Source organism: Artemia sp. Qi Xiang Cuo, chromosome 4, assembly GCF_049724085.1.
Source record: "Artemia sp. Qi Xiang Cuo chromosome 4, ASM4972408v1, whole genome shotgun sequence".
NCBI classification, from domain to species: Eukaryota; Metazoa; Arthropoda; class Branchiopoda; order Anostraca; family Artemiidae; genus Artemia; species Artemia sp. Qi Xiang Cuo.
Genome location: NC_142797.1, coordinates 5,025,486 through 5,048,367, shown reverse-complemented (window position 1 = coordinate 5,048,367; position 22,882 = coordinate 5,025,486). Strand labels below are relative to the sequence as shown.

Sequence of the window (22,882 nt, the reverse complement as noted above, 5' to 3'; positions counted from 1 at the left end):
ACAAGACAAACTGAATGATCATTTGTAGAATATTAGGTCAAACCGTCGTGCGATAACATTGGTGAAAAAAAAAAAAAAAAAAAATAAGCCCCTTACGTATTAGGTCTTCCCCAACAACTCCACGCTTTAAGGTCTCAATGTAAGGCTCAACGTCTCTTCAAAATTACTGCTTAACTGACGTAATATTCATTTTTTTTTTATTTCTTTAGAGCAGTGTTTTCAGTTTTATTTGAATTTTTTCGCCTAGTTTTTCTAAGTAATAGGTTCGAATTCAAACAAGCGAGCAGAGAATTGGCAGAAGATAGAATAGAATCATAGAATCATTTTAATGAAAAACAGCTGTCATAGACACATTAAAAAAAATGCACTAAAAGGCGCTGTTTTTTACATGAAAACTTTTTTACATTAAAACACTTCTCTACATTTAATTAAATGTACTTGTAAAAAAAGGAATAAAGGAGTTACTAAGTCTGTTTGTGCGGCACGAGACGGGCGTAAGTTTGCTTTTGCTTCTGGTATTTGCGCGGACAGGCATTTCAGGTGGTAATATTGTCCTATGTACAGGACTAGACAATAAAAACTGGTCAAAACGAATCATCAGCTGAAAACGGCGATCACGAAGGCTTGGTATTTCAAGTGACTTCAGAGCAGAGCTGTAATCTACATATTTGTCGCAAAGAATGATCTTTACAGCTCGTTTCTGGATCCCCTCCAAATCATCACTTAAATAATCTATGTGATGAACTTGTGTGGGCCCCAGACGGGACACGCATATTCAAGGATGGGTCGAATAAAAGTGAGGTACGCTGTTTTCAGCTGATATACTGGAAAACCTAGGCGGCGCATCGCCACCAGTGTCCGCATAGCATAATTTCCCTTCTTAACCAGCTCTTGTACATGAATAGAGAACGAACAGTCCACACTAAAGGTGACACCCAAGATAGTCGCACACGAAGCAGAAGGGAACAAAGTCGCGGGGCAGGTAAAATCATGTTTAAGTGGGTTGAACCTCAAAACCTTTGATTTATTCTCATTAATTTGAAGACTGTTCGCAGTACACTGTGATTTAAACTGATCGAAAAAATTTGGGTCGAACTGGGCTACAGCTTGCGAATCCTTTACGTGGTATTTAAGAAGCGCAGACAAATCATCGAAGAATTTAAAACGATCGTCAAAGTCCGAAACTACATAGTTGATAACAGCCAGGAAAAGAAGAGCTGCTAATTTGGTACCTTGTGGGGCGCCACATGTAATTTCCACCCATTCCGATTCAATATCACCGGGAAAAAGGGCGTACACTTTTTGATACCTGTGACGTAAGAAATCAATTAATAATTGGAGGATGTACTTACGGGCACCCATTGACTTGAGATTCTTGGCGGCAAGAGGGTGCTTAATCAAATCAAATGCCTTTTGGTAGTCTACCAGAAGTAAATCTACAAACGAGCTTCCAAACTCCAACCATTCAACTACTAGGTGATAAAGCCGTACCAAATAAACAGACGTGCTGCATCCCTTCAAGCAACAATACTGGAAGGGGTCAAGTGACGGTGAAATGTCCGTGAGAAGTTCACGATATATGAAAGATTCTGCAACTTTAGCAAAGTTCGGTGTGATCGAAATAGGTCTTAACTGATCACATGTCTTAGGTCCTTGAATTTTGGGTATTACGCGAACATATGCTCGCTTCCAAGCATAGGGAAAAGTTTGTTCACTGAAGCACTGATTGATGATCGATGCCAATGGTTTGGCTAAAAACAAGGCATATTCGCGAATAAGTTTGACCGGCAACTCACCAGGGTAGGAAGAGCAATTCATTACCCCGATTTTTTGCGTAGTAATTAAAAAAAAAATGTATTTAAAATTTAGGTATTTTTGAATTTCAAAAATTAACCATAAAGGTTTACAAAAAGTTTTAATTTAGTTTTACACATTAAGGCAAAAATGTGATCATATTTCGTCTAGCGCTTATAATTTTTCGAAACAGGATTTTGAGTTTTTTTTCTTTAAAACACTAAAATTCACCAAAACACGTCCAAAAATAAAGCAGTAAAAACATTGTTGGTAAAAAAACTCTTTTTTTTAGCTTAGTAAACAAAACTTCAACAGAAGACTTTCATATACAGTAAAACTTAAACATAATTCTTTTCAACGTAAAACAGTTTAATATGCATTGAGGAACACAATTCAAATATTCTAGCTAAACAGCTAAAATTACTCTTATAGAAAATCAATCAGAATTTTTCGTCTTGCACAGTTTTATGCGGCAGTCATTATTAAGTTCTAAAAACTAAATATTCAGCAAAAAAGCGAAATACAAGTGTCGAAAAAATCCGATTATATTTTCGAATTCAGAATAAAACTGCATTAGAAAAATCTTTTCTCTTTAACTAATTTATTTTTCCTAAAAAATCCAAACCATACAAGTGCGTAAGAAAAACTAGTAAACCTAGAGCTTCCGCCATGAATTCTAATAGATTCTTTACGTTGAATGTACAGAAGAAAAAACAAGAAAAGAAAAAAGAAAAACAAAAGAAAACAGAACTCTTTCATGTACGACATCTTCCACGACACTGATTTTCAAGTTTTTTTCGTCTGAAAACTAGATATTCAGCAAAGAAAAAAAAAAAATAAGGGCGTTAGAAAAAAATTTGATTAGGTTTTTAAATTTAACATATAACTACATAAAAGGAATACTTTCTTATCAATTAAAATTAAATTTTGACAAGACTCAAGCCATCCAAATTTTGCAAAAAAAAAAAAAACATACACAAAAAAGGTAGACCATTGAACTTTTGAATTTAATTCAAGTACGAAAACGGTTCATTTGTAGCTCAATAAAAAAGAAAACTTACTTTGTCAAGTGCTCAATCAAAGTGTTCAGAAATTTGAAATTTTCCTCGGGCAACCTATGTACCAATAAATGAATGTCTTGTATTCTATAGTTGCGATTTTCATTTTCTAGAAAAAAAAATATTAACAAATAGTTTGAAACGAAAGAATGATTAAGTATGTAAATAGTGAAAGCAAACATTTCACTGAAAAAGACATAACTTTCGGAAATTCAGCATAAACTATTTACCAAATTCAATCGTACGTTAGGGCTCGTCGAGATTGGTGTAGTCAGGGTCATAAGGATTCTACACCTTAGGAAGTTTACACACAAATTGCGATGAGCACATTATTAGGCATGTACCCTTCTCAAGTAGTCAATCCACAAAAAATTCAGGGGGGGGGGCAATGTATTCTTCAAAGCCTAGGCATTTTGTTGCTGTTTTGATTTTTCAACGAAGAAACCAAAAAAAGGCTTTTTTTCTAGAATCTAGGGAGGGGGGGGGGGAATGGCAAAAATTCAGGAAAAAAATTTATAATAATAAACTTTATAGAAATAAAGATGAACAGAAATAGAGCTGCATTGTATTTTACGCTATTAGCACTATTCACCTATGCCAAGTTACCGCTCAGTGTTGGAGGATCATAAATACTCTTGTTTGTCAAACAAGACATGTCATTACATCAATTTATTACGGGGTTTAATTGAGCATGTATTTGAGGATACACTCAATCTTCAAGGGAGGGTGTTTGACCACCACCCCTATTGAGCATCAAGCTCCTTAATCGAGTACCGCTTGAGCATATATTCGATATCCAAATAAAAATCAGGTTCAAAGTGTACAGCGTTGAACGACCAGGGTAATGGCATATCTATCACATTCCACCTGAATAGCCTCACATGTTTAGAATGAAAAGCTTGCAAAACCATCGGCGATTGGGAGATAAACCCAAACTACTAATACCACTACTAACAAGCTACCGCAGCACCAAACGGCCTGATGCCAACACAGCTGCGCAAGTTCATTCGCTGCGCACCCGGTCTGTCAAACGGGTACTCGAAACTATCCGTAGTCAATTTCTCTGAAAACATTTATCAATCCAATTCTGTCTTCAGAAGCGGTTTTAAATTTAAATATTTATTCACATTTTATCTAAAAACGTTACTTTCTGCTTCATGATTTGCTAAATTTTATAGTTGAATTTTTGTTTCTTTAGACTAGTGGTTCCCAAACACATTTGACCTACAGCCCCTTTTCCAGAGAAAATATTGCTCAACGTCCTTTGAAAATTATTTCTTTTTAAACTTTAATAGCAACTAAACCGAAAGACATATATATTAATGTTTAATCTTTTTCGTAAAATATAACAAAGAAACATCGATGAAACATCGAGAAACATCGATGTAGATTAGAAACATCGATGTTTGAAATTATGAAACTATTTACTGATCTCGGAAGGGTAATACAAAAAAAAGTTTAAGTTCTCAAAAATTCTCATCTTATTGAGAAGGATGAACCTGGTGTGCTGCTAAATTTTTTTTTTATCAGATCTACTTTCAACAGCAGTAACTTTAAATCACCACGATTCACCATTTGCAATGCATCTGTAATGCACTATTTGGAATCATCATATAATCACCTGTGGCCCCCTTGAATCTCTCCAGTGGCAACCTGGAGGGGCTGTAGAATCAACGTTGGGAATCACTATCTTATACCAAAAAGAAGAAAAAAAGTGGAATACACACCTCCAAGTAAATTTCGTAGAATAAATTATTTTATAGTATTTGATGACGTGACAATAAAGCATTCTAACTCCGTTAGAAAATTTTACTAGCTAGAATTAAGTTAGAACGATCATTGGCAATAAATGACACGGTGGAAATATACTTCCATTAGACTTTGAAAAGGTTATTTAGGAAGGAAGAAAAGTTAAAAAAAATCAGACCAGCTATACTTTCAGTTACTATGAATAGGTCATAATAGATTCTAACAGATACTTGACTTACTTGACTTATGTCTCCTGCCGGGCGCTGCTCGGCGTAGAGAGTGACGTCTGCCTCCTCCATCCACTTCGGTCCATGGCAAGCGTTTGCACATCGCTCAACCTGATATTTGCCGTCGTCAGGAACTCAGACAGGCTGTCAGACCATCGTTTTTTCAGTCGGCCACGAGGTCGCTTCCAACCGGCTTTGACAGGGTCGAAGTCATGGATCGTTTTCGCAGGTATGTGTGGAGGCATTCGAAGTAGGTGTCCGAACCATCGTAATGTTCGCTTGGCTGCTTGGGTCGAAAACCGAGACTGCTTGGTGAGCTGCAGCAGCTTCTCATTGCTGAAAAAGTCGAACCATCGTAGACCTTTGATCCTCCTCAGGCTCTCTGACTGAAAGACATCAATTGCCTTGAGGGTTGCGGCTGAAGCTTGCCACGTTTCAGCTCCATAGAGCATAACAGAGCCGACGAGGGCGTTGAAAATCCACAACTTCGTTGTGCGACTGATGTTTGGTTTTCGCCAGAGGTGACGGTTCAGTCTGCCCATGGCAGAAGACGCTTTGGATATTCTCGCTTGTAGTTCAGAAAGAAGCGAGCCATCTGAAGAAATTATGGAGCCCAGGTCGGTGAACCTTTGGACAACTTCGATGGTAGTGGTGCTATCCAGGCTAACTGAAGGATTGGCAGCAGGGGAGGATTGGTCTATGGCCATAATTTTCGTTTTAGTCCAGTTTATCTGCAGTCCTACTTTTGCAGCCTCTTCTCGAAGGATTCGAAGCGCTTCCTGCAACTGCTCCATGGAGTCCGCCAGAATGGCCAAGTCATCGGCAAAATCAGCATCTGCAATGACACGATCTTCAAACTTGAGTCCAAAGCTGAGACGTGAAGTAGTCCTTGTCATAACGCAGTCTATGATGACATTGAAGAGCTCTGGCGCCACTGCACATCCTTGCCGCACTCCTGTCGTGATTTGGGAGAACGGGCTGCGCCGGCCGTTCACTTGAACATAGCTCTCCGTCCTATGGTGTAGAGCTTTGAAGAATCTGCAGTATTTCTCAGGGAGGCCTGTCGATTCTAGATTCCGCCAAAGAGCTTCTCGGTCCACTGAGTCGAACGCAGCACGGAAGTCGACGAAGGTAAAAAAAAGCTTTTTGTCGGAACTCCGTGGCTTTTTCTATGATTTGTCGGATCGTAAAAATCTGCTCGATGGTTGAACGGTCCGACATAAAACCAGCTTGCTCCGGTCGCCAGATTTTACGAATGATATTTCGATATTGATATAGCAGGACCATGGAGAAAAGTTTTCCCGGGACAGACAGTAGGGTTATTCCACGGTAGTTCGAGCAGTCGCTTCTAGAGCCTTTCCTCTTCCATAAAGGGATAATGACACCCTTCCGCCAATCTTCGGGAATTATCTCGGGTTTCCAGATTGTAGAGAACAGGGTGTGGAGAAACAAGAGCATAACAGGACCTGCATATTTTAGCAGCTCCGAACTCAGGCCATAGATACCGGCAGCTTTATTGTTCCTGAGCCTTTTTACTGCATTTCCAATTTCTGAGGGGCTGAAAGGCTCGTCTGGATGAGCATCTGCTTCAGGTTTTGGACTTCCAGGTTGGCTGGGACTATCCCCAGTAGGAGGCATAGTCAGGCTAGTGTTGCTCAGGAGCGAGCAGAAGTGATCCTTTAACCGCTCAAGACAAGAACCCTCATCAGAAAAAAGTGTCCTATCCCTGGATAGGACGGGTCCCAATGCTGGTGTTTTATTTTCTGTGAGATCACGGAGGTGCTTGAACAGGTCTTTCTTTTTTGCTGCTAGTTCAATTTCATCGACTTTCCTTGCAACAAACTGAGTTCGGTCTCGGTGAATAAGTCTGTTCCGCACTCCATTGAGCCTTCGATAGGTGGCCATGTCCTCAAGAAGTCTTGCCCTCCGCCTTTGCTCTATGACCTGCAGTGTTTCGTCAGTTAGCCACGATTTCTTCGGGAAACTTCGCTTGCCAAGCACCAGCTGTGCAGCTTTGCTGATCTGCGATTTAAAATACTTCTAGGTGTCTTCGCTGCTGTTGAGTGTGCCAAGGAGCTCAAAGCGATTTGATATCTCAACACTATACTTCTGGAGAGTATCTGGCTCCTTTAAACATTCTAACAGATAGTCGAAAGATTACTAGCAACAAATAGCTCGGTGGAAATACGCTTCCATTAGACCTCAAAAATTAGACCTTAAAAGGGTTATAAAGAAGTACAAAACAAGGTTAAAAAAGGCAGACCAACTTACTAGCACCTGTTATAAATGAAGAACGGAAATATTAGGTCTATTTAAAGGAATAGGCCATAAAAGATAAAAAAAGGCAGGCCAACTTACTTGCAACTGCTACGAAACAAGAAAAGACAATTAGACCTTAAAATGGTTATTGAAGTACAAAATAAGGTTAAAAACGGCAGGCCAACTTACTTTCAACTACTATGAAACAAAAATGAAAATTATAGGTCATTAGATTCAGAAAGAGATTTAAGCGTTTTTTGAACGGCTATTAGCAACAAATGGCTCGGTGGAAATATGCTTCCATTAGAGCTTAACAGGGTTATTAAGAAGCACAAGACAAGGTTAAAAAAGGCAGCCAACTTACTTGCAGCTATAATGGATTAAAAATTTAAATAATAGGTCTATTTTAGGGTTTAAACGGTCTAAGTTAAAGGGTTAAACCGTAAAAGATTAAAAAGGCAGACAAACTTACTTGCAACTAGTATGAAACAAAAATTTAAATAATAGCTCTAATTTTAAAGAATTTAAGAGAGCTTAGTTAAAGGGTTAGACTATAAAAGATCCAAAAAGGCAGAGCGACTTACTCGCAGCTACGATGAATGAAGAATGGAAATTATAGGTCATAAGAGATTCAGGTAGATTCCTGAAAAACATCTTCAAAGCCGAGGTAATGGTTTTTGTTTCCCATTCTCCAGGGTCTCCTAACCAATTGGGACGTGGATCTGATTTCCGTTTGTCCAAACCCATAGCTAGGAGCTTTTGAACTTTAGAGCCAACACCAACAATTCGATAGAGTCCTTGTTCTTCTAGGCCTAAAAAAACATACTTTGTAACTTTGGTGGACACAAGTCCTACTCTAAGCGGGCAGGGGGGCCGAAACAAAGATATCATCATCTGCTTACATTTTCAGGTAAATATTAATACTGAATTGATTGGTGCTTTATCATCCCTCCTCCTCCCCTTAGAAATTTCAAAAGTGATTAGGCCCCAAAATATATTCTGACTTGTCTAGATATTAAAAAAATATATACCTAAGAGATGGGGGGGGGGGGGGGGTCCAAACTCGAAAGAGTGAGTTTTCAAGGTACAATTTTTTTAATTTTTAAGTGATCCTAAAATCGACAAGTGTGTGTATATGGGGGGGGGGGGTAAACCCCTTTTCCATGTTTTATACTAGTTTTGAATTTTACTAATTATCAACTTTCAATATTAGTGTAGATAATAATTAGCTATTCTTCTCTATTTAAAACAAGTTTTAAAATTAATATATTTTGCAGTTCTGCAACAATCTTCTAATCTCCTTAATAAGAAAAAAATGGAATAAAATACTTTTATTCACATATTAAATAATTAAGCAATAAGTCATTATAGGCCACTGAAGTGACATCAACAACACCGCTTAAAGAGCAAATAAAGTTTTCCCATACACCTCCAAATAAAAACCTTGACTTTCTGATGCTTGCAAAATAGTTTTAGCATTTTCATAGATTAGACTTTATTATCAAGAAGTACATTATGAAAAGAAACACATATAAACAGAAAACACAGGGAATGAATATTCCTGCTAGAAAATCCAACAGAGAATAGAGTTCGTTGGGCTCAGTATAACACCATTGAAAAATACAGGAAAGAAAATTCTCAAAAAACAAAGACCAGTAAAGAAGTAAAAAGAAAAAACAAAAAGCTAAAAAACGTGAGAAAACTATTCGAGTTTCCTGGATAAAAATGTTAGCAAAATGAACGAATATTTTGTAGTTTTGAGAGTTGAGAGTGAATAATAGGTTTTAAAATAAATGGCAACAAGACTAAGTCACTTGGACTAGGAATAAACAAGGGTGAAGAGGTGATGTAAGGTAATGAGGAGATTGATCAGGTAAATAGCTTCACTTTCCTAGGTAGTATTATTAGCAAATATGGCGGATGCAGTGAAGATATGAAAAGTATAATAGCCATGGCTTAGTTTTTTCACAGTTGAATAAAGTTCAGAAGAATGGTAGATATTTCTGCGAATTAGATTAGATTATTGGAAGCCACGTTAATGACATTGATCAAGTATGGCTCTGAAACGTGGGCGTTTCGAAAGCTTGAGAAAGATATGAGGGGAATGGTTTTATCGTTCGTTATTTGGTTTAGCAAGATAAGTATATACATATATATATATATATATATATATATATATATATATATATATATATATATATATATATATATATATACAAATCCGTTGATTTTGAATTGAAGTTATCAAGTATTTTGCAGTAGGTTGCATAGGTTGCATCAAGATATGGCTAATTGTAGACAGAGAAAAGCCAAGACAGATAGTCCAAGTAATTGAGAGGCAATGTTTAAATGGATGGGGCACGGGTAAATGGCGGGAGTATGCATGACTCTCTTATTGGACACATACATGTTTGTTAGTTTTTGGAAAGGCATGCCTGCCTAGAGTCTCTGGCATGCTGACCAAGAATTCAAAAATTGACATAAGACCGGTAGATTGCCTGTAATGAGAGGCAAACAAGGCACGCCCGCCTATTGTCTTAAGAACGTTATATATCAGGGCCGTATCCAGGATTTTTGTTCGGGGGGGGGGGGTTTACCCGAGTTTATCCCATGGACTTAGTCTAACATCCTCGAGCAACATTACGTTAGCTCGAGACCGTTAGTCCGCCCCTTGCGAACGAGGACGCGTCCACTAGGCATACTTTCGTATTTATAAGGGGCATTTTATTTTTTTTTTTTTTTTTTTTTTAGTAGTAACGTAAAAACAAGACAAGTATTTACATAAATTTAAATAATACAAGCTATTTTTTTTTTCGAAAAAAGAAGCCAAATATTAGGCTATAAGTAGTCTATATATTTTTTAGTTTGTTTTTTTTTTAGCTAAAAGTAAGGGCGAATATCTATAAAACGAAATCCAGGTGACTATTTTTCTTCCCTGCAAAAATGTCGATGACCTTGTCAGGGCGGATGAAACAAATCGTTGTTTCAGCTCGGAAGTGAAGTGGTCCAGGAAAGGAATAAAGAGCGAGGTTCTATAGTGGTTGAGAAGGTCTGGATCGTCTGCGTGCATACTCCGGCCACCTCTTATTCTTGGACGAGTTATCTGCAGTCCTAATTCGCTGGCAAAAGGCTAAACTTCATGGAAAACAGCCGTGAAGGCAGTAGCAGCATTTCCTCGCATTTCCTTTGTTTTTGAAAGGACAGTTTCCACGTGCCTGCATGCAGCTGCCAAATCACAGTCAAATGACTGAAGAGTCTTGCACGATGGAAGCGTAAGGCAGAAAAGCTCTTTGACCACATGGAGACACACAACAAATTGCGACTGGTTCATGGTGTCCAGCAACTGCGCCGCTTTTGCCGAAGTTTCTGCATGTCTGTTCTCTTCAAGAGCTTCCAGGGATCGCAGGATTGTTCGGTACAGCTCAAGAAAACGCGCGACTGAATCGTGGCGCTCCACCCATCTTGTTTTGCATATTCTGGTTAAAGTATGTTTCTTCGAATCCGGTAGAATTTCATTGATCTTCTCATTTAAATTATGTGTCCTAAGTCGGGAAGTATGGTAAAACTGCAGACTTGTGACAAGACACCGAAGAAATGCTTAAACGCCATAATAGAGCATACAGAAGAGATGACCATGTTGAGACTGTGCGCACTACAATGGACGTAAAGCGCCTTCGGATACTTTTCAGGTATAACAGCCTGGACACCCCTAAGATGCCCACTCATCGCTGCTGCACCGTCATATCCCTGACCAACCATCTTGTTCAGATTAAGACCAAGGCTTTCAAGAAATTGCAGGATTTATGAAGCCAGACCTTGCCCAGTCAAATCAGAAACTGGGGTAAAACCAATGAAGTCCTCATGCAAAGTTACCTTTGAAAGTGTAGCGGACGAAAACAGACAGCTGCTCAGTATTCGAAGCGTCCACCGTTTAATCAGCAACCACCGAAAAGCATGGACTTGTGTTTACTTTTTCCACAATAGACTGCTAAAGAAGCTCCCCGGATGCGGTGATAATACCATTCTGGCTGATGGGAGAAAGATATGTGGCATTTCCGGCCGCAGAAAGACGGTGGTTCTTCAGAACATCGTCGCCGTGTCTCGCCCTCAGCCGCAGTAGTGCTTGGAAGTTGCCATCATTGTGAGAAGGTTCTAGATCCGAGACCGAAATGGGGCCCGAATCGTTGGTACCACGAAGGGCAAGCTGTTGCAGCCCACAAAATATCACCGTCTCAACAATTGGTTGCAACTTCTGGCGATTTTCTTGAACCTGCGCTTTCCTCGCCGCTTCTAGTTGGTGCACGATATTGTTCTGCCTTTCCTCCGAGACAAAAACGAAGTCTTTAGCCGATACGGTGCAGTTTCTATAAAAATGTGCTTGTTGGTGAGCTGTGAAGCACTCTATCGCATCCTTCCAGTTCCTGAATGGTTTGGTGATTAGATTCCCAAAGCGCTGGTGGCAACCTTTGCCAGCTGTCTCTGACGAGAACAGAACGCAAAATCTGCAAAAAGCAGCGTCCTCAGACGGAGAGTAGGACAACCAACTGAAACGAGCGAGCCAAGTTAACTGAAACTTCAGCTTCCGTTATATATATATATATATATATATATATATATATATATATATATATATATATATATATATATAAAGAAAAATCCACTTCTAAACAAGGAAAATAGATAATACAAAATTGATGGAAACAGCAATGATAAATAATGTTGAACGGCAGAAAATGAAGTAAACGGTTTAAACTTCTCTTAAACGCATCGCACTCTATTGAATCCACTACATCTAAAGGGTCAGGAGTAATTATTTTTGTAAAATAAAACTATTCCTGTATTTCAGCGGGAACCTTAATAAAAACTTCAGATAGGGACAAAACCCCGATCGAACCTTTAACTGCTCATTTTTAGACAGCGAACCCCAAAGTGGTGAAATATACACCGCGTGAGCCAGAGCTAGGATAGTTTAGCAAGTAAACGTTACCATGACTATACTTCAGTATAAGCCAGAAATGTGGCTCGATCCCGATTTCTATGACTATAATGAAAGAAAGGTTAAGTTGGCTAGGCCATGTTTTACGGATGAGAGTTTGCCGAATATTGTTCTTTTTAGCAATCCATCTAGGGCCAAACGAAAGGCAGGTCGTGCCCTGGGGTTGGGAGAGTTCACATGAAAGGATTCAAAGGATACTGGGATTACATGGGGTAAAGATTGAAGCTTCGAATAGGTTGGAATGGAAGAGGAGCGTCCACAGTTGTGTTCACAAACAGCAGCTTTTTGTAACAGGGATCCATTATTATCGGTAGGGTAGAATAGCTTGAACTTTCTTACCTCGTGATTCAAGCTCAGTGATGCATGCTGTGACAAAATTATATCCAGCAGTGTCCAGTTGGGTTTGATCACTCAAAGGAAGTTTACATGGGTCAGTATAAATCTGAAAAATGAAAAAAAAAAGATCATACCAGGGGCAATTGTATACAGTAGTTTTTTTTCTTCCGAATTTTGAAGTTTATTCGGACGATTCGTTGATTCCACCCCCGCCTTTGCAATCACCTACCCCTTCTTGTTCATAGACATGTAGCACCTTGCTTAAAGAGGAATCCCACATGGTGCACCCTATTTAAATCGCAAGTATATAATGATTTTCAATGTGTTGGATTTGAAGAACAGAATTGACCTTGTAATTAAAAAGTTAATTCTTTTGTATCAGACTGCTCTTGCATTATTGCCCATTAAAGATGGACAAACAGCCCCACTTTAGGACAAAAAGCGGGGGGGGGGGGAGCTGTTCAGAGAGGTGGCAATCCACTTCAAATCCACAATGATTCCTGTTTACTTTATTTTCTAACATCACTCTTTATTTCTCTCTGAAAAGAAACTCTTTATTTGAAAGCAAGAGGCTGTCACCCCTTGAACCACCCGCTCTCTATTCTAAAAAAACTGCAAAAAACCTGCCAAAAAAAACTAAATAAATATAATTTTTCCACAATAAGAGGGAGGCTATACGCCCCTCAAACCCGTCTAGCAAGCTTTAGTTTTAGATATTTCTCCCAATTAAGTAAAGCTCGGAGACGAATTTCCTTCGTAGTGATCACAGGAGCTTTATATTTAAACAGGGCTTACACTTAACATCTAAGCATTCAAAAAGATTTGAGCAAAGGATTATTCTGTACTACAACATAAAACAAGCAATTAATGTCCATAAGAAAATTTCTTTCCGGTGGCTAAAATTACCACCAAATACAACTTAAGGAGGATGAAAATACTCATATCATATAATATATTACAATATATAATATAGAGAATAATATATGAGGAATCCCCACGAAGAAGAGGAAAATTAAAACGTTTTATTCTAACCTTCCCTTTTTGAGGCTTCAGGACCCCTCCCATAAAGATACAGTCACTTCCAATTACCAGGGTGCGCAACTATGCAATTCTGCAACACCGTCATTGCTATTGTCAGTGTCATTGTACTATGTAGTCTATACTGACCACTCATTTTGCATGGATTGCGCATACATTTTGAGGCAAAGGCACCCCCCTACCCATGTCAGTATTTTTTTTTCCAGGAGTATAATTTTATTTACACATAATTTACAAAAAACATACGCCAAGGAACCTTCCGGTTCGTTAGGCTAACTCCAACTTCCAACACATAATTCAATATAAATAAACAAAACAATATCCCCCGCCGACGGGCTAACAAAACAACACAACCAAAGATTCTATTATGGATCTTTAAGGACACTACTAAAAAAAAAACAAAATCAAACAAATTGATAAATATTATTACAAAAATCCCTCAATTTTCCCCGGAAACTACTTCGGTCATGCTCACGCACAACCCCAATTGGTAAATGACTCCAGGAGATCGGCAGAACATGCCGAGCAGAGAAATGAGACCGGGTTGTTTCACACTACGGACACCGAATTGCATCTGCATTTCTTGTATTATAATTGTGAAGATCCATTTCTTGTATTACCACTGAGATTAGGATGTTATATAAACCATATGATAATCCTAAACAAATTAGCCAGCTTAGAATTTTAAGATCGGAGTGTTCAAAATCAGATGGCGATATTAATTGTGCGGAAGTTGTAAATTCCAGATTTCCAGTGTGTGTATTTTGCAATAGTAATGTATACTGGTTGAATTTCAGAAGAGTGCAAGCCGAACTATATCTTTTTATAAAGTTAAAACAACATTTTTAAGCACCACTTAATTTTTTATATTGAATTGAATATCTTGTTTTAATTAGATATATTTTACATTTGTTATTATTAAATTTTATATTTATTTTAATTAAAGCAGTCCTGACTTTAAAAAATATGAAACATTAAGTCTTAATGACAGAATACTTTTCCTTGGCACCCTTACAGGGTTACTTTAATTTAGGCTATTTACTAGGCTACATTTTAAGACGCTTATATCACAGGGTAAAAAATAAATAAAATTCTGACTTTCTGCAAAGAAAATGAAAAAAAAAAAAAATAAAAATCTAAAAATTCTTTTCAGAAGGGAGTGGTGACTCCCTTAATTTTCAGGATTTTGTATTGAGATTTTAAGTCCTAGACTTACATTAAAAACGAACCATCTCAAGTTTCACTCATAATTTTGCATTGGAGTACCAAGGACATAAAAATAAAAACATTTTCTGTCCTCTCCCTAGACCCATATTAGGTCTATTCATACCTTGGAATGGCAATTTTTCTTTTGATTATTTCAAAAATTCCGAAACTTTTAGAGCAGTACCATACTTTCTTCAATGTTGCCACATTGAACATGAAACTAAATAAGTAAAACTAATTAGTTAAATTTGGCAACCCTTTTCGTCAGTTAAAATTTAAACATTAACAGTACGTTGATTCCCAAAGACAACCACACCTTCAACAGAAAGCTATGTCTTCATACGGTATATATTTTAAATCTATTTTTCCGACTTTTCATCCACTTTTCTGATTTTTGAAATTTGGTGCCTGTTACTACCAAAACTGCACAACTGCACATGGATGTCTTTTCATTAAAAAACTGAATTTCCGATTTTTCAGATATATTTTGCACCTCATCAATTTTAACATCACATTTCATTCTAACTGTAAGTACTTTAAAAATCAGACTAGCTGAATGGGCAACAGCGTTGTAACTAAATGCCTTTCAACTTTTAGTTTTTAGCTTGTATCTAAAGACCTTCAGCTTTCCATTAATTGTCAGATTTCTAAACAGATTTGTGGGCAAAATCGTGAGTTTTTACCATGAGCGATAAGCAGGTAATCGGGTTCTAAACTAATTAGTTAAATTTGACAACACCTTTCGTCAGCTAAAACTTAAACATTAACATATGTTAATTCCCAAAGACAACCACACTTTCAAATAAATGCTATACCTTCTTGAGCTGTGTATGTATTACCGTTGCAGGCTCTGTATGTGCAGGCTCTACTGTAATATGGCTGCACAAATTTCCACTATTCGATTCAAACAGTAAGATTTCATTTTGATACTTCAATGGCAAATTTGACTATATTTTTATTGGAGAGAGAAATATTTTAAGAAAAAAAGAGAGAGAAAAAAAAAGAAGGATCTGTACTTGGACTGGAGTATCGTAGCCTAGGGTCAATAATTTTTTATACTTGCTCTTTCTCATCCATAGCCTTTATACATTGGCAGCAGTCATTATCACTCAGAGCTTTAAAAAAATGAAGCTTTTATCATCAGAAAAAACGCATAACTTCAAAAAAGGACCACAAATAGGCAAGTATCAAATATATTATGTCACATTGTCAATGGTATAAATATTGAGATCTTAAGGAAAGCCACCAGCCCGAACCTTCCACCCTCACTCTCACATCAGCTATACAACCAGAGGGGCTAGCTTTTCTTATTTCTCACGTACGGTAACACGTGACACCTAACACGTACGGTAACACGGTAAACAAGTACGAGGTGATGGGGGACAATTTAAAACAGAACTGAAATAGAAGAATTATACAGAAAGCAACAGTAATCTTTTGGGCACCCAGACAAACCTCGGGATTTTAGAAGGGTTTGGAGAAGGGCGGGCAGCATAAGCCAGATACCCTAGAGGTTCAATTATTTTTTGGTACCTGTTCTTTCCCATCCATGGCATCCACCCATTGTCGGCAGTCATCATCACCAAGAGCTTGAAGGGTAAATGTTTTATCATCTGAAAATATATCAAAACAGAAGCGTTTCTCTATGCTATCAGAAGAGCGTCGGACACACGATCGCACTCGAACAGTTTCTGTCGCCGTCTAAAACAAAAGGAAACAGTCAACTAGTGAAAGGGGTGGTTAGGGTGGCAGGGAGTAACGGCTGGATGAGAGTGGTAGGGAGGAATGGGTGGATGGGGTGGTAAGGTGAATGGAGATGGTAGGAGGAACGGGTAGATGGGAGATCCTGGGGTAGGGAGGTCGGGAGGTAGATGGTAGAAGTTAATTTGGAATTGATAATGTGAAGGAGTTTGGTTTGCTTTTTTCCCCATTTTTAGTTTATTTACTTGTTGTTTGTTCGTGTTTTTTTTAAATGGCTAGCCGTTTTACCGCACACCAGCAAAAACTTAGGTTTTTTCACTAGTGCAGTAGTTATAAATTGTGAAGTCTTATAATCGTGCTTATTGATAAAGTAAAAGTAAAGATGACTAAATCTAGAGTCAGTCAAAGATATTGTTTTCTAACCATAAACCAAACATGGTTATTAATGAAATTTCGTTTTCGAAATTAATACTTTTAGTCTGATTCTATTTTCGCCTTAAAAAAAACTGGTCACGCCATCTTCAATATGGGAATATTATTGTAGGTATTTTTTCCAAGGCCACAATGCTTTTTCTATGACGAAACAAATAAGAGTTCCAAATAGGCACAGGTCCCTCTATTGGACAGTGAAACAAAAATATGTAGGCTACAAAGGCTCTAGATATTTCAATGACACAGTCGTTCATCATTATCAGTAGAGTTACTAACATATCAAATTAACCGATACGTTATAATTAACCGAGTCAAACTCAAACGAGCAGAAATTAACATAAGTTGGGCACAAAACCCCTATGCCTTCCCAAGGCCAGAACAAATTTGCATTTGAAAGAAAAAATATAAATGTTTTTACTTTTATAACTTTAATAAATCAAATAATATTTACATTTTGATTACTAAATATCAGTATATGTATATTAAACTGTCAATGCACATTCATTTGTATTTTTTCAGTAAAGTCAGTAAGTTTTTTCAGTAATCACTTTCGACTATTATAAAGGGCATCAGCCCTTTCTATTTTCAATCGAATGAGCCCTTTTCGAAGTTCCCACGACAACTCCTTCGATACGAAGTGCCCTTGTCTAAACAACAACAACAACAAAAAATAATACATTATACCCATTTCGATCTTTACTATAAAAATGTCAAGCCTTCCATTAACTTTCGACTATTAAAAAGGACACTAGGCCTTTTGATTTCCAATCGAATGAGCCCTTTTGGAAACGACAACCCTTTCTATAAACACCTTATAGGCCCCCGGGGCATAAATTACAACCCTTACCCTAAGGTCTGTTAGGGTGGTTGTCATCCTCTAAGACCGGAATTCCAGAACTTTCAACTACGTTAAACAACATGGCTATCTCAAAATTTTGATTGAATGTGTTTGGGAAAATGGTGGGCATGAGAGGGGCGGTAGTCGCACTCCAATCACTTTCAACTATTAAAAATGGCCCTGGCCCTTTCAGTTTCCAATCAAAAGAGCCCTTTTGAAGTTTCTACGACAAAACTTTCAATAAAAATCGTATACGCCCCTGAGGCAAAACTTACAACCCTTACCCTGAGCGCTGGGGGGGGAGGGGTTGTTATCCTTAAAGACCCAATTTCCAAAACTTTCAACTATGTTAAATATAATGACTATCTAAAATATTGATTGGATGTGTTTGGAAAAAAGATGGGCCTGAGAGTGGGGTTAGTTGCCCTCAATTTAATTTTGACTATTAAAAAGGGCACTAGCCCTTTGAATTTCCAATTGAATGAGTCCGTTTTCAAGTTTCTACGACAAAGATTTCAATAAAAACCTTATATGCCCCCAGTGCATAACTTATAACCCTTGCCCTGAAGACTGTGGGGGGAGTTTCCTGCACAAAGGTTTAATTTCCTGAACTTTGAACTGCATGCAACAAAATGGCTATCTCAAAATGTGTTTGGGGAAATGGTGAGCGTGGAAGGGGTGTTAGTTGCTTTCCAAGTACTTTCGACTATTAAAAAGGACACTAGCCATTTCAATTTCCAATCGAATGAGCCCTTTTTGAAATTTCTACGAAAACGCGTTATATAAAAATCTTATATACCCCCTGGGCATAATTTACAACCCTTAAACTGAGGGCTGTGGGGGGTTGTCATCCTTAAAGACCTAATTCCAGAACTTAAAACTACGTTGAATAAAATGGCTATCTCAAAGTTTTGATTAGATGTGTTTGGGGAAAAGGTGCGCGTGAGAGGCAGGATTGTTGCCCTCTAATCACTTTCGCTTATTAAAAAGGGCACTAGCCCTTTGAATTTCTAATCGAATGAACCTTTATTTAAAGTTTCAATTGAATGAGCCCTTTTGAAGTTTCTACGACAACGCTTTCAATAAAAACTTTATATGCCACAGGGCATAACTTACAACCCTTGCCCTGAGGGCTGTGGGGGGAGGGGTTGTCATCCTTAAAGACCTAATTTCCAGAACTTTCAACTACGTTGAACAAAACAGACATCTCAAATTTTAATTCAATGTGTTTGGGAAAATGGTGGGCGTAAGAGGGGCGTTAGTTGCCCTCAAATCACTTTCGACTATTAAAAAGGGTACTAGCTCTTTGAAATTCAAATCAAATGGGCTGAGGGCTGTGGGGGGAGGGGTTGTCATCCTTAAAGACCTAATTTCCAGAACTTTCAACTACGTTGAACAAAACAGACATCTCAAATTTTAATTCAATGTGTTTGGGAAAATGGTGGGCGTAAGAGGGGCGTTAGTTGCCCTCAAATCACTTTCGACTATTAAAAAGGGTACTAATCCTTTGAATTTCAAATCGAATGAGCCCTTTTTCAAGTTTCTACAGCAAAGATTTCAAGAAAAACCTTATATGCCTCCAGGGCATAACTTATAATCCTTGTCCTGAGGGTTGTGGGGGAGTGTCCTCCTCGAAAATATATTTACTATCTGCAAATCAACTACGCTGAATAAAATGGCTATCTCAAAATTTTGATTGGAGGTGTTTGGGGGAATGATGGGCGTGGGGGGGGGGGTGGGGATAGTTGCCCTCCAATCACTTTCGACTATTAAAAAGGGCACTAGCCCTTTAAAAAAAAAAAGGCACTTTCAACTATTAAAAAAGGCACTAACCCTTTCAATTTCCAATTGAATGAGCCCTTTTGAAGTTTCTACGACAACGCTTTCAATAAAACTTTATATACCCCAGGGTATAAATTACAACCCTTGTCATCCTTAAAGACGTAATTTCCAGAACTTTCAACTACGTTGAACAAAACTAATATCTCAAATTTTAATTCGATGTGTTTGGGAAAATGGTGGGCGTGAGAGGGGCGTTAGTTGCCCTCAAATCACTTTCGACTATTAAAAAGGGTACTAGCCCTTTGAATTTCATATCGAATGAGCCCTTTTTCAACAAAATGGCTATCTCAAAATTTTGAATGAATGTGTTTGGGGGAATGAGGGGCGGGGGGGGGGGGCTAGTTGCCCTCCAATCACTTTCGACTGTTAAAAAGGGCACTAGCCCTTTGAATTTCCAATCGAATGAGCCCCTTTTGAAGTTTCTACGACGACCCCTTCCAAATGAAGTGCCCTGGTTCAAAGGAAAAAATAATAAAGTAGTACATTGTGCCAACATCGTTCTTATATGCCCTCAGGGCATAACTTAGAACCCTTGCCCTAAGGGTTGTGGGGGAGTGTCCTCCTCAAAAACATATTTTCTACTTGGAAATCAACTACGCTGAACAAAATGGCTAGCCACTCCAATTTCCAATCGAATGAGCCCTTTTCGAAGTTTCTACGACAACTCCTTCGATACGAAGTGCATGGAGAAAAAAAACACACTGTGCCCACATCGTTCTTTACTTAGGCAGCGCTAGCGCGCTGCCTATGATTTACATACACAAAATTTATCGAAGTAAATAATAGGTTGAAATCATAGTCAGAGCCTGAAATTACAAGTCATGTTTGTTTATTAAGCTTTTAATATTAAATTCTATCCCCTGAACTTCACCTCTATACAACAGGGAGCTGTAAGTAGTAAAAAAAAAACTTTCTGACTCAAAGCTGCAGTTTTGCTTAACCACTAAAAATCTAGCTAGAACATTATCTTTGAAGTCAGAAACAACTCATAAACGTGTACTCTGATATAGTTTACTACACACTACATGAACGCAGAGGAAGGTGGCTCACCTCCACCCCCAATTCTATATTTTCCTAAATGTCCGGGCAATTCTTATTCAACTTAGCAAATAAAATTTGATTTTTATGACCCCCCTCCCTCCGAAAAATTCCTGCGTAGGTTCCTACAATACTAGTATATACACACACAGGAAAACTATTTTACTGAGTTATTTAGGAGCGAAATCATATTCTGAGCTTGCCGGTACAATTTAAGATTGTTATTAAATAAAAAAAAAACAAGTTTTTTTTTAACTGAAAATAAGGAACGACGTGAAAAATTAAAACGAACAGAAATTATTCCGTATATGAAAGGGGCTTTCCCCTCCTCAACGCCTCGCTCTTTACGCTAAAGTTTTTTATTGTTTAAAAAAAATAGAGTTGTGAGAAAGTCAAACTTTAGCGTAAGGAGCGAGGCATTGAGGAGGGGACAGCCCCTTTCATATACGGAATAATTTTGTTCGTTTTAAGTTTTAACGTCGTTCCTTACTTTCAGTTAAAAAAAAAACTATTTAATTTTTGAACGTTTTTGAATTAATGCAGGTTTTGATTTTGGCTCACCGTGCATGAATAATTACAACAAAATTTTCATATTAAGTTTACTTTTATTTAATTACATGTCTTTCTGGGAAGTTTTTTGATTTTATTTACGAACGTTCTTATTAGTAATTAATGTACTTACCATACGAATTAACTTACGTAATGCACTACTGAATTCATATATTTCTATACGTATATTAGGGGTTCACCCCCTAGTCAATACCTTGCTCTTTAAGCTAAAGTTCGAATTTTGTTCCAATTCTTTAAAAATGACCCCTTAATCACAAAGGCCGTTAATTAGAATAAATAGCTCTTATGAAAATACTTACAAATCTTTGGCTTAAAGAGCGAGGTATTGACTAGGGGGTGATCCCAATCATATACGTAATAATTTCTGTTCGTTTTAAGTTTTGATGTTGCTCCTTACTTTCAGTCTAAAAACTTGTTTTATTTTATTTAATTTCTGATCTTTTTTTAAATAATGCTGGGAAATCTGGTGCCCTCTTCATAGCAATGTCCCTTCCCCCATTAAAACTTCCTTCATGGGAAGATCCTCCCATATAACCCCCGACCCACCTCCTCCCTCCACTACCAGAAACGTCCCCCCTGAAAACGTTGTTATACATCCCAATAACCAATACTATATGTTAACAGTGGGTAAAGTTCATAACTTTCAGCCCTTCCCCCGGGGACTTCGGGGAATTAAGTTATCCTAAAAGACATGGTTATCATATTTTCGACCATGCTGAACAAAATGGATATCTCAAAATTTTGATCGGGTGACTTTGGGAAGAAAATGTGCGTGGGAGGGGGCCTAGTTGCCCTCCATTTTTTTGTCACCTAAAAAGGTCACTAGAACTTTTAATTTCCGTTCAAATGAGACCTCCCACGATATTCTAGGATCACTGGGTCGATACGATCACCCCTGGAAAAAAAAACAACCAAAAAAAACAACAAATAAACACGCATCCGTGATCTTTCTTCTGGCAAAAAATGCAAAATTCCACATTTTTGTAGATAGGTGCTTGAAACCTCTACAGTAGGGTTCTCTGATACACTAAATATGATGTTGTGATTTTCATTAAGGTTCTATAGCTTTTAGGGGGTGTTTCCACCTTTTTTCGAAAATCAGGCAAATTTTCTCAGGCGTGTAACTTTTGATGGGTAAGAATAATCTTGATGAAACTTATGTATTTGAAATCAGTATTAAAATCTGATTCTTTTAGTGAATCTATTAGTATCAAAATTCCGTTTTTTAGAGTTTCGGTTACCATTGAGCCGGGTCGCTCCTTACTTACAGTTCGTTACCACGAACTGTTTGACTAAGCTTTTAATAGTATAGGTCTTTCCCTGAAGCTGCTCGATATTGCTATTCTGATATTTAATATTATATGTGTGAATGTGGTTACTCTTTAAAATGGCGTTGTCCATGAAGGAAAAATCTCATGCACAAATTTAATTTCTTTGTTACTACGAATATTCAAAATCTGGTGAATGACGACATTCACCGGTGAATGTCAACAAACAATTAGTCGCTTGGTGTATGTCCAAAATTTTGTTTAAGATCCTTATATCTGACTTTCACCGGAGAATGTCGATACTCACCATACACTAATGGTGAATGTTAGTGCTGAGCATTTCTGGGATTTATAGTTTCTTCTCTGTAATTCAGTAGTGATAGATTTTTCACCGCTCTTTCTAGGAGGAATGACTAAGAACGTAAAAGACACAGTACAATTTTAATGAGAAAAGAAAATAATAGTAAAAAAAATTCCCATAGCGCAAATTTCGAATATGACTTGATTACTGAATGCTCTACCATTATTTG

General features: G+C 37.7%; 1 protein-coding gene across 1 annotated transcript in view; it reads right to left on the bottom strand.

Annotated features, from left to right (window-relative positions):
- The window catches only part of LOC148952703 (rho GTPase-activating protein 26-like), a 98,864-nt gene that overhangs the window by 31,402 nt on the left and 44,580 nt on the right, over nt 1-22,882 (bottom strand). The window contains exons 8-11 of the mRNA XM_089087369.1: nt 16,197-16,364; nt 12,423-12,525; nt 7,672-7,899; nt 2,856-2,961 (exon numbers count right to left, since the gene is read on the bottom strand). Of these exons, the coding sequence (XP_088943495.1) occupies nt 2,856-2,961; nt 7,672-7,899; nt 12,423-12,525; nt 16,197-16,364 (605 nt within the window). The remainder of the gene's footprint in view (nt 1-2,855; nt 2,962-7,671; nt 7,900-12,422; nt 12,526-16,196; nt 16,365-22,882) is intronic.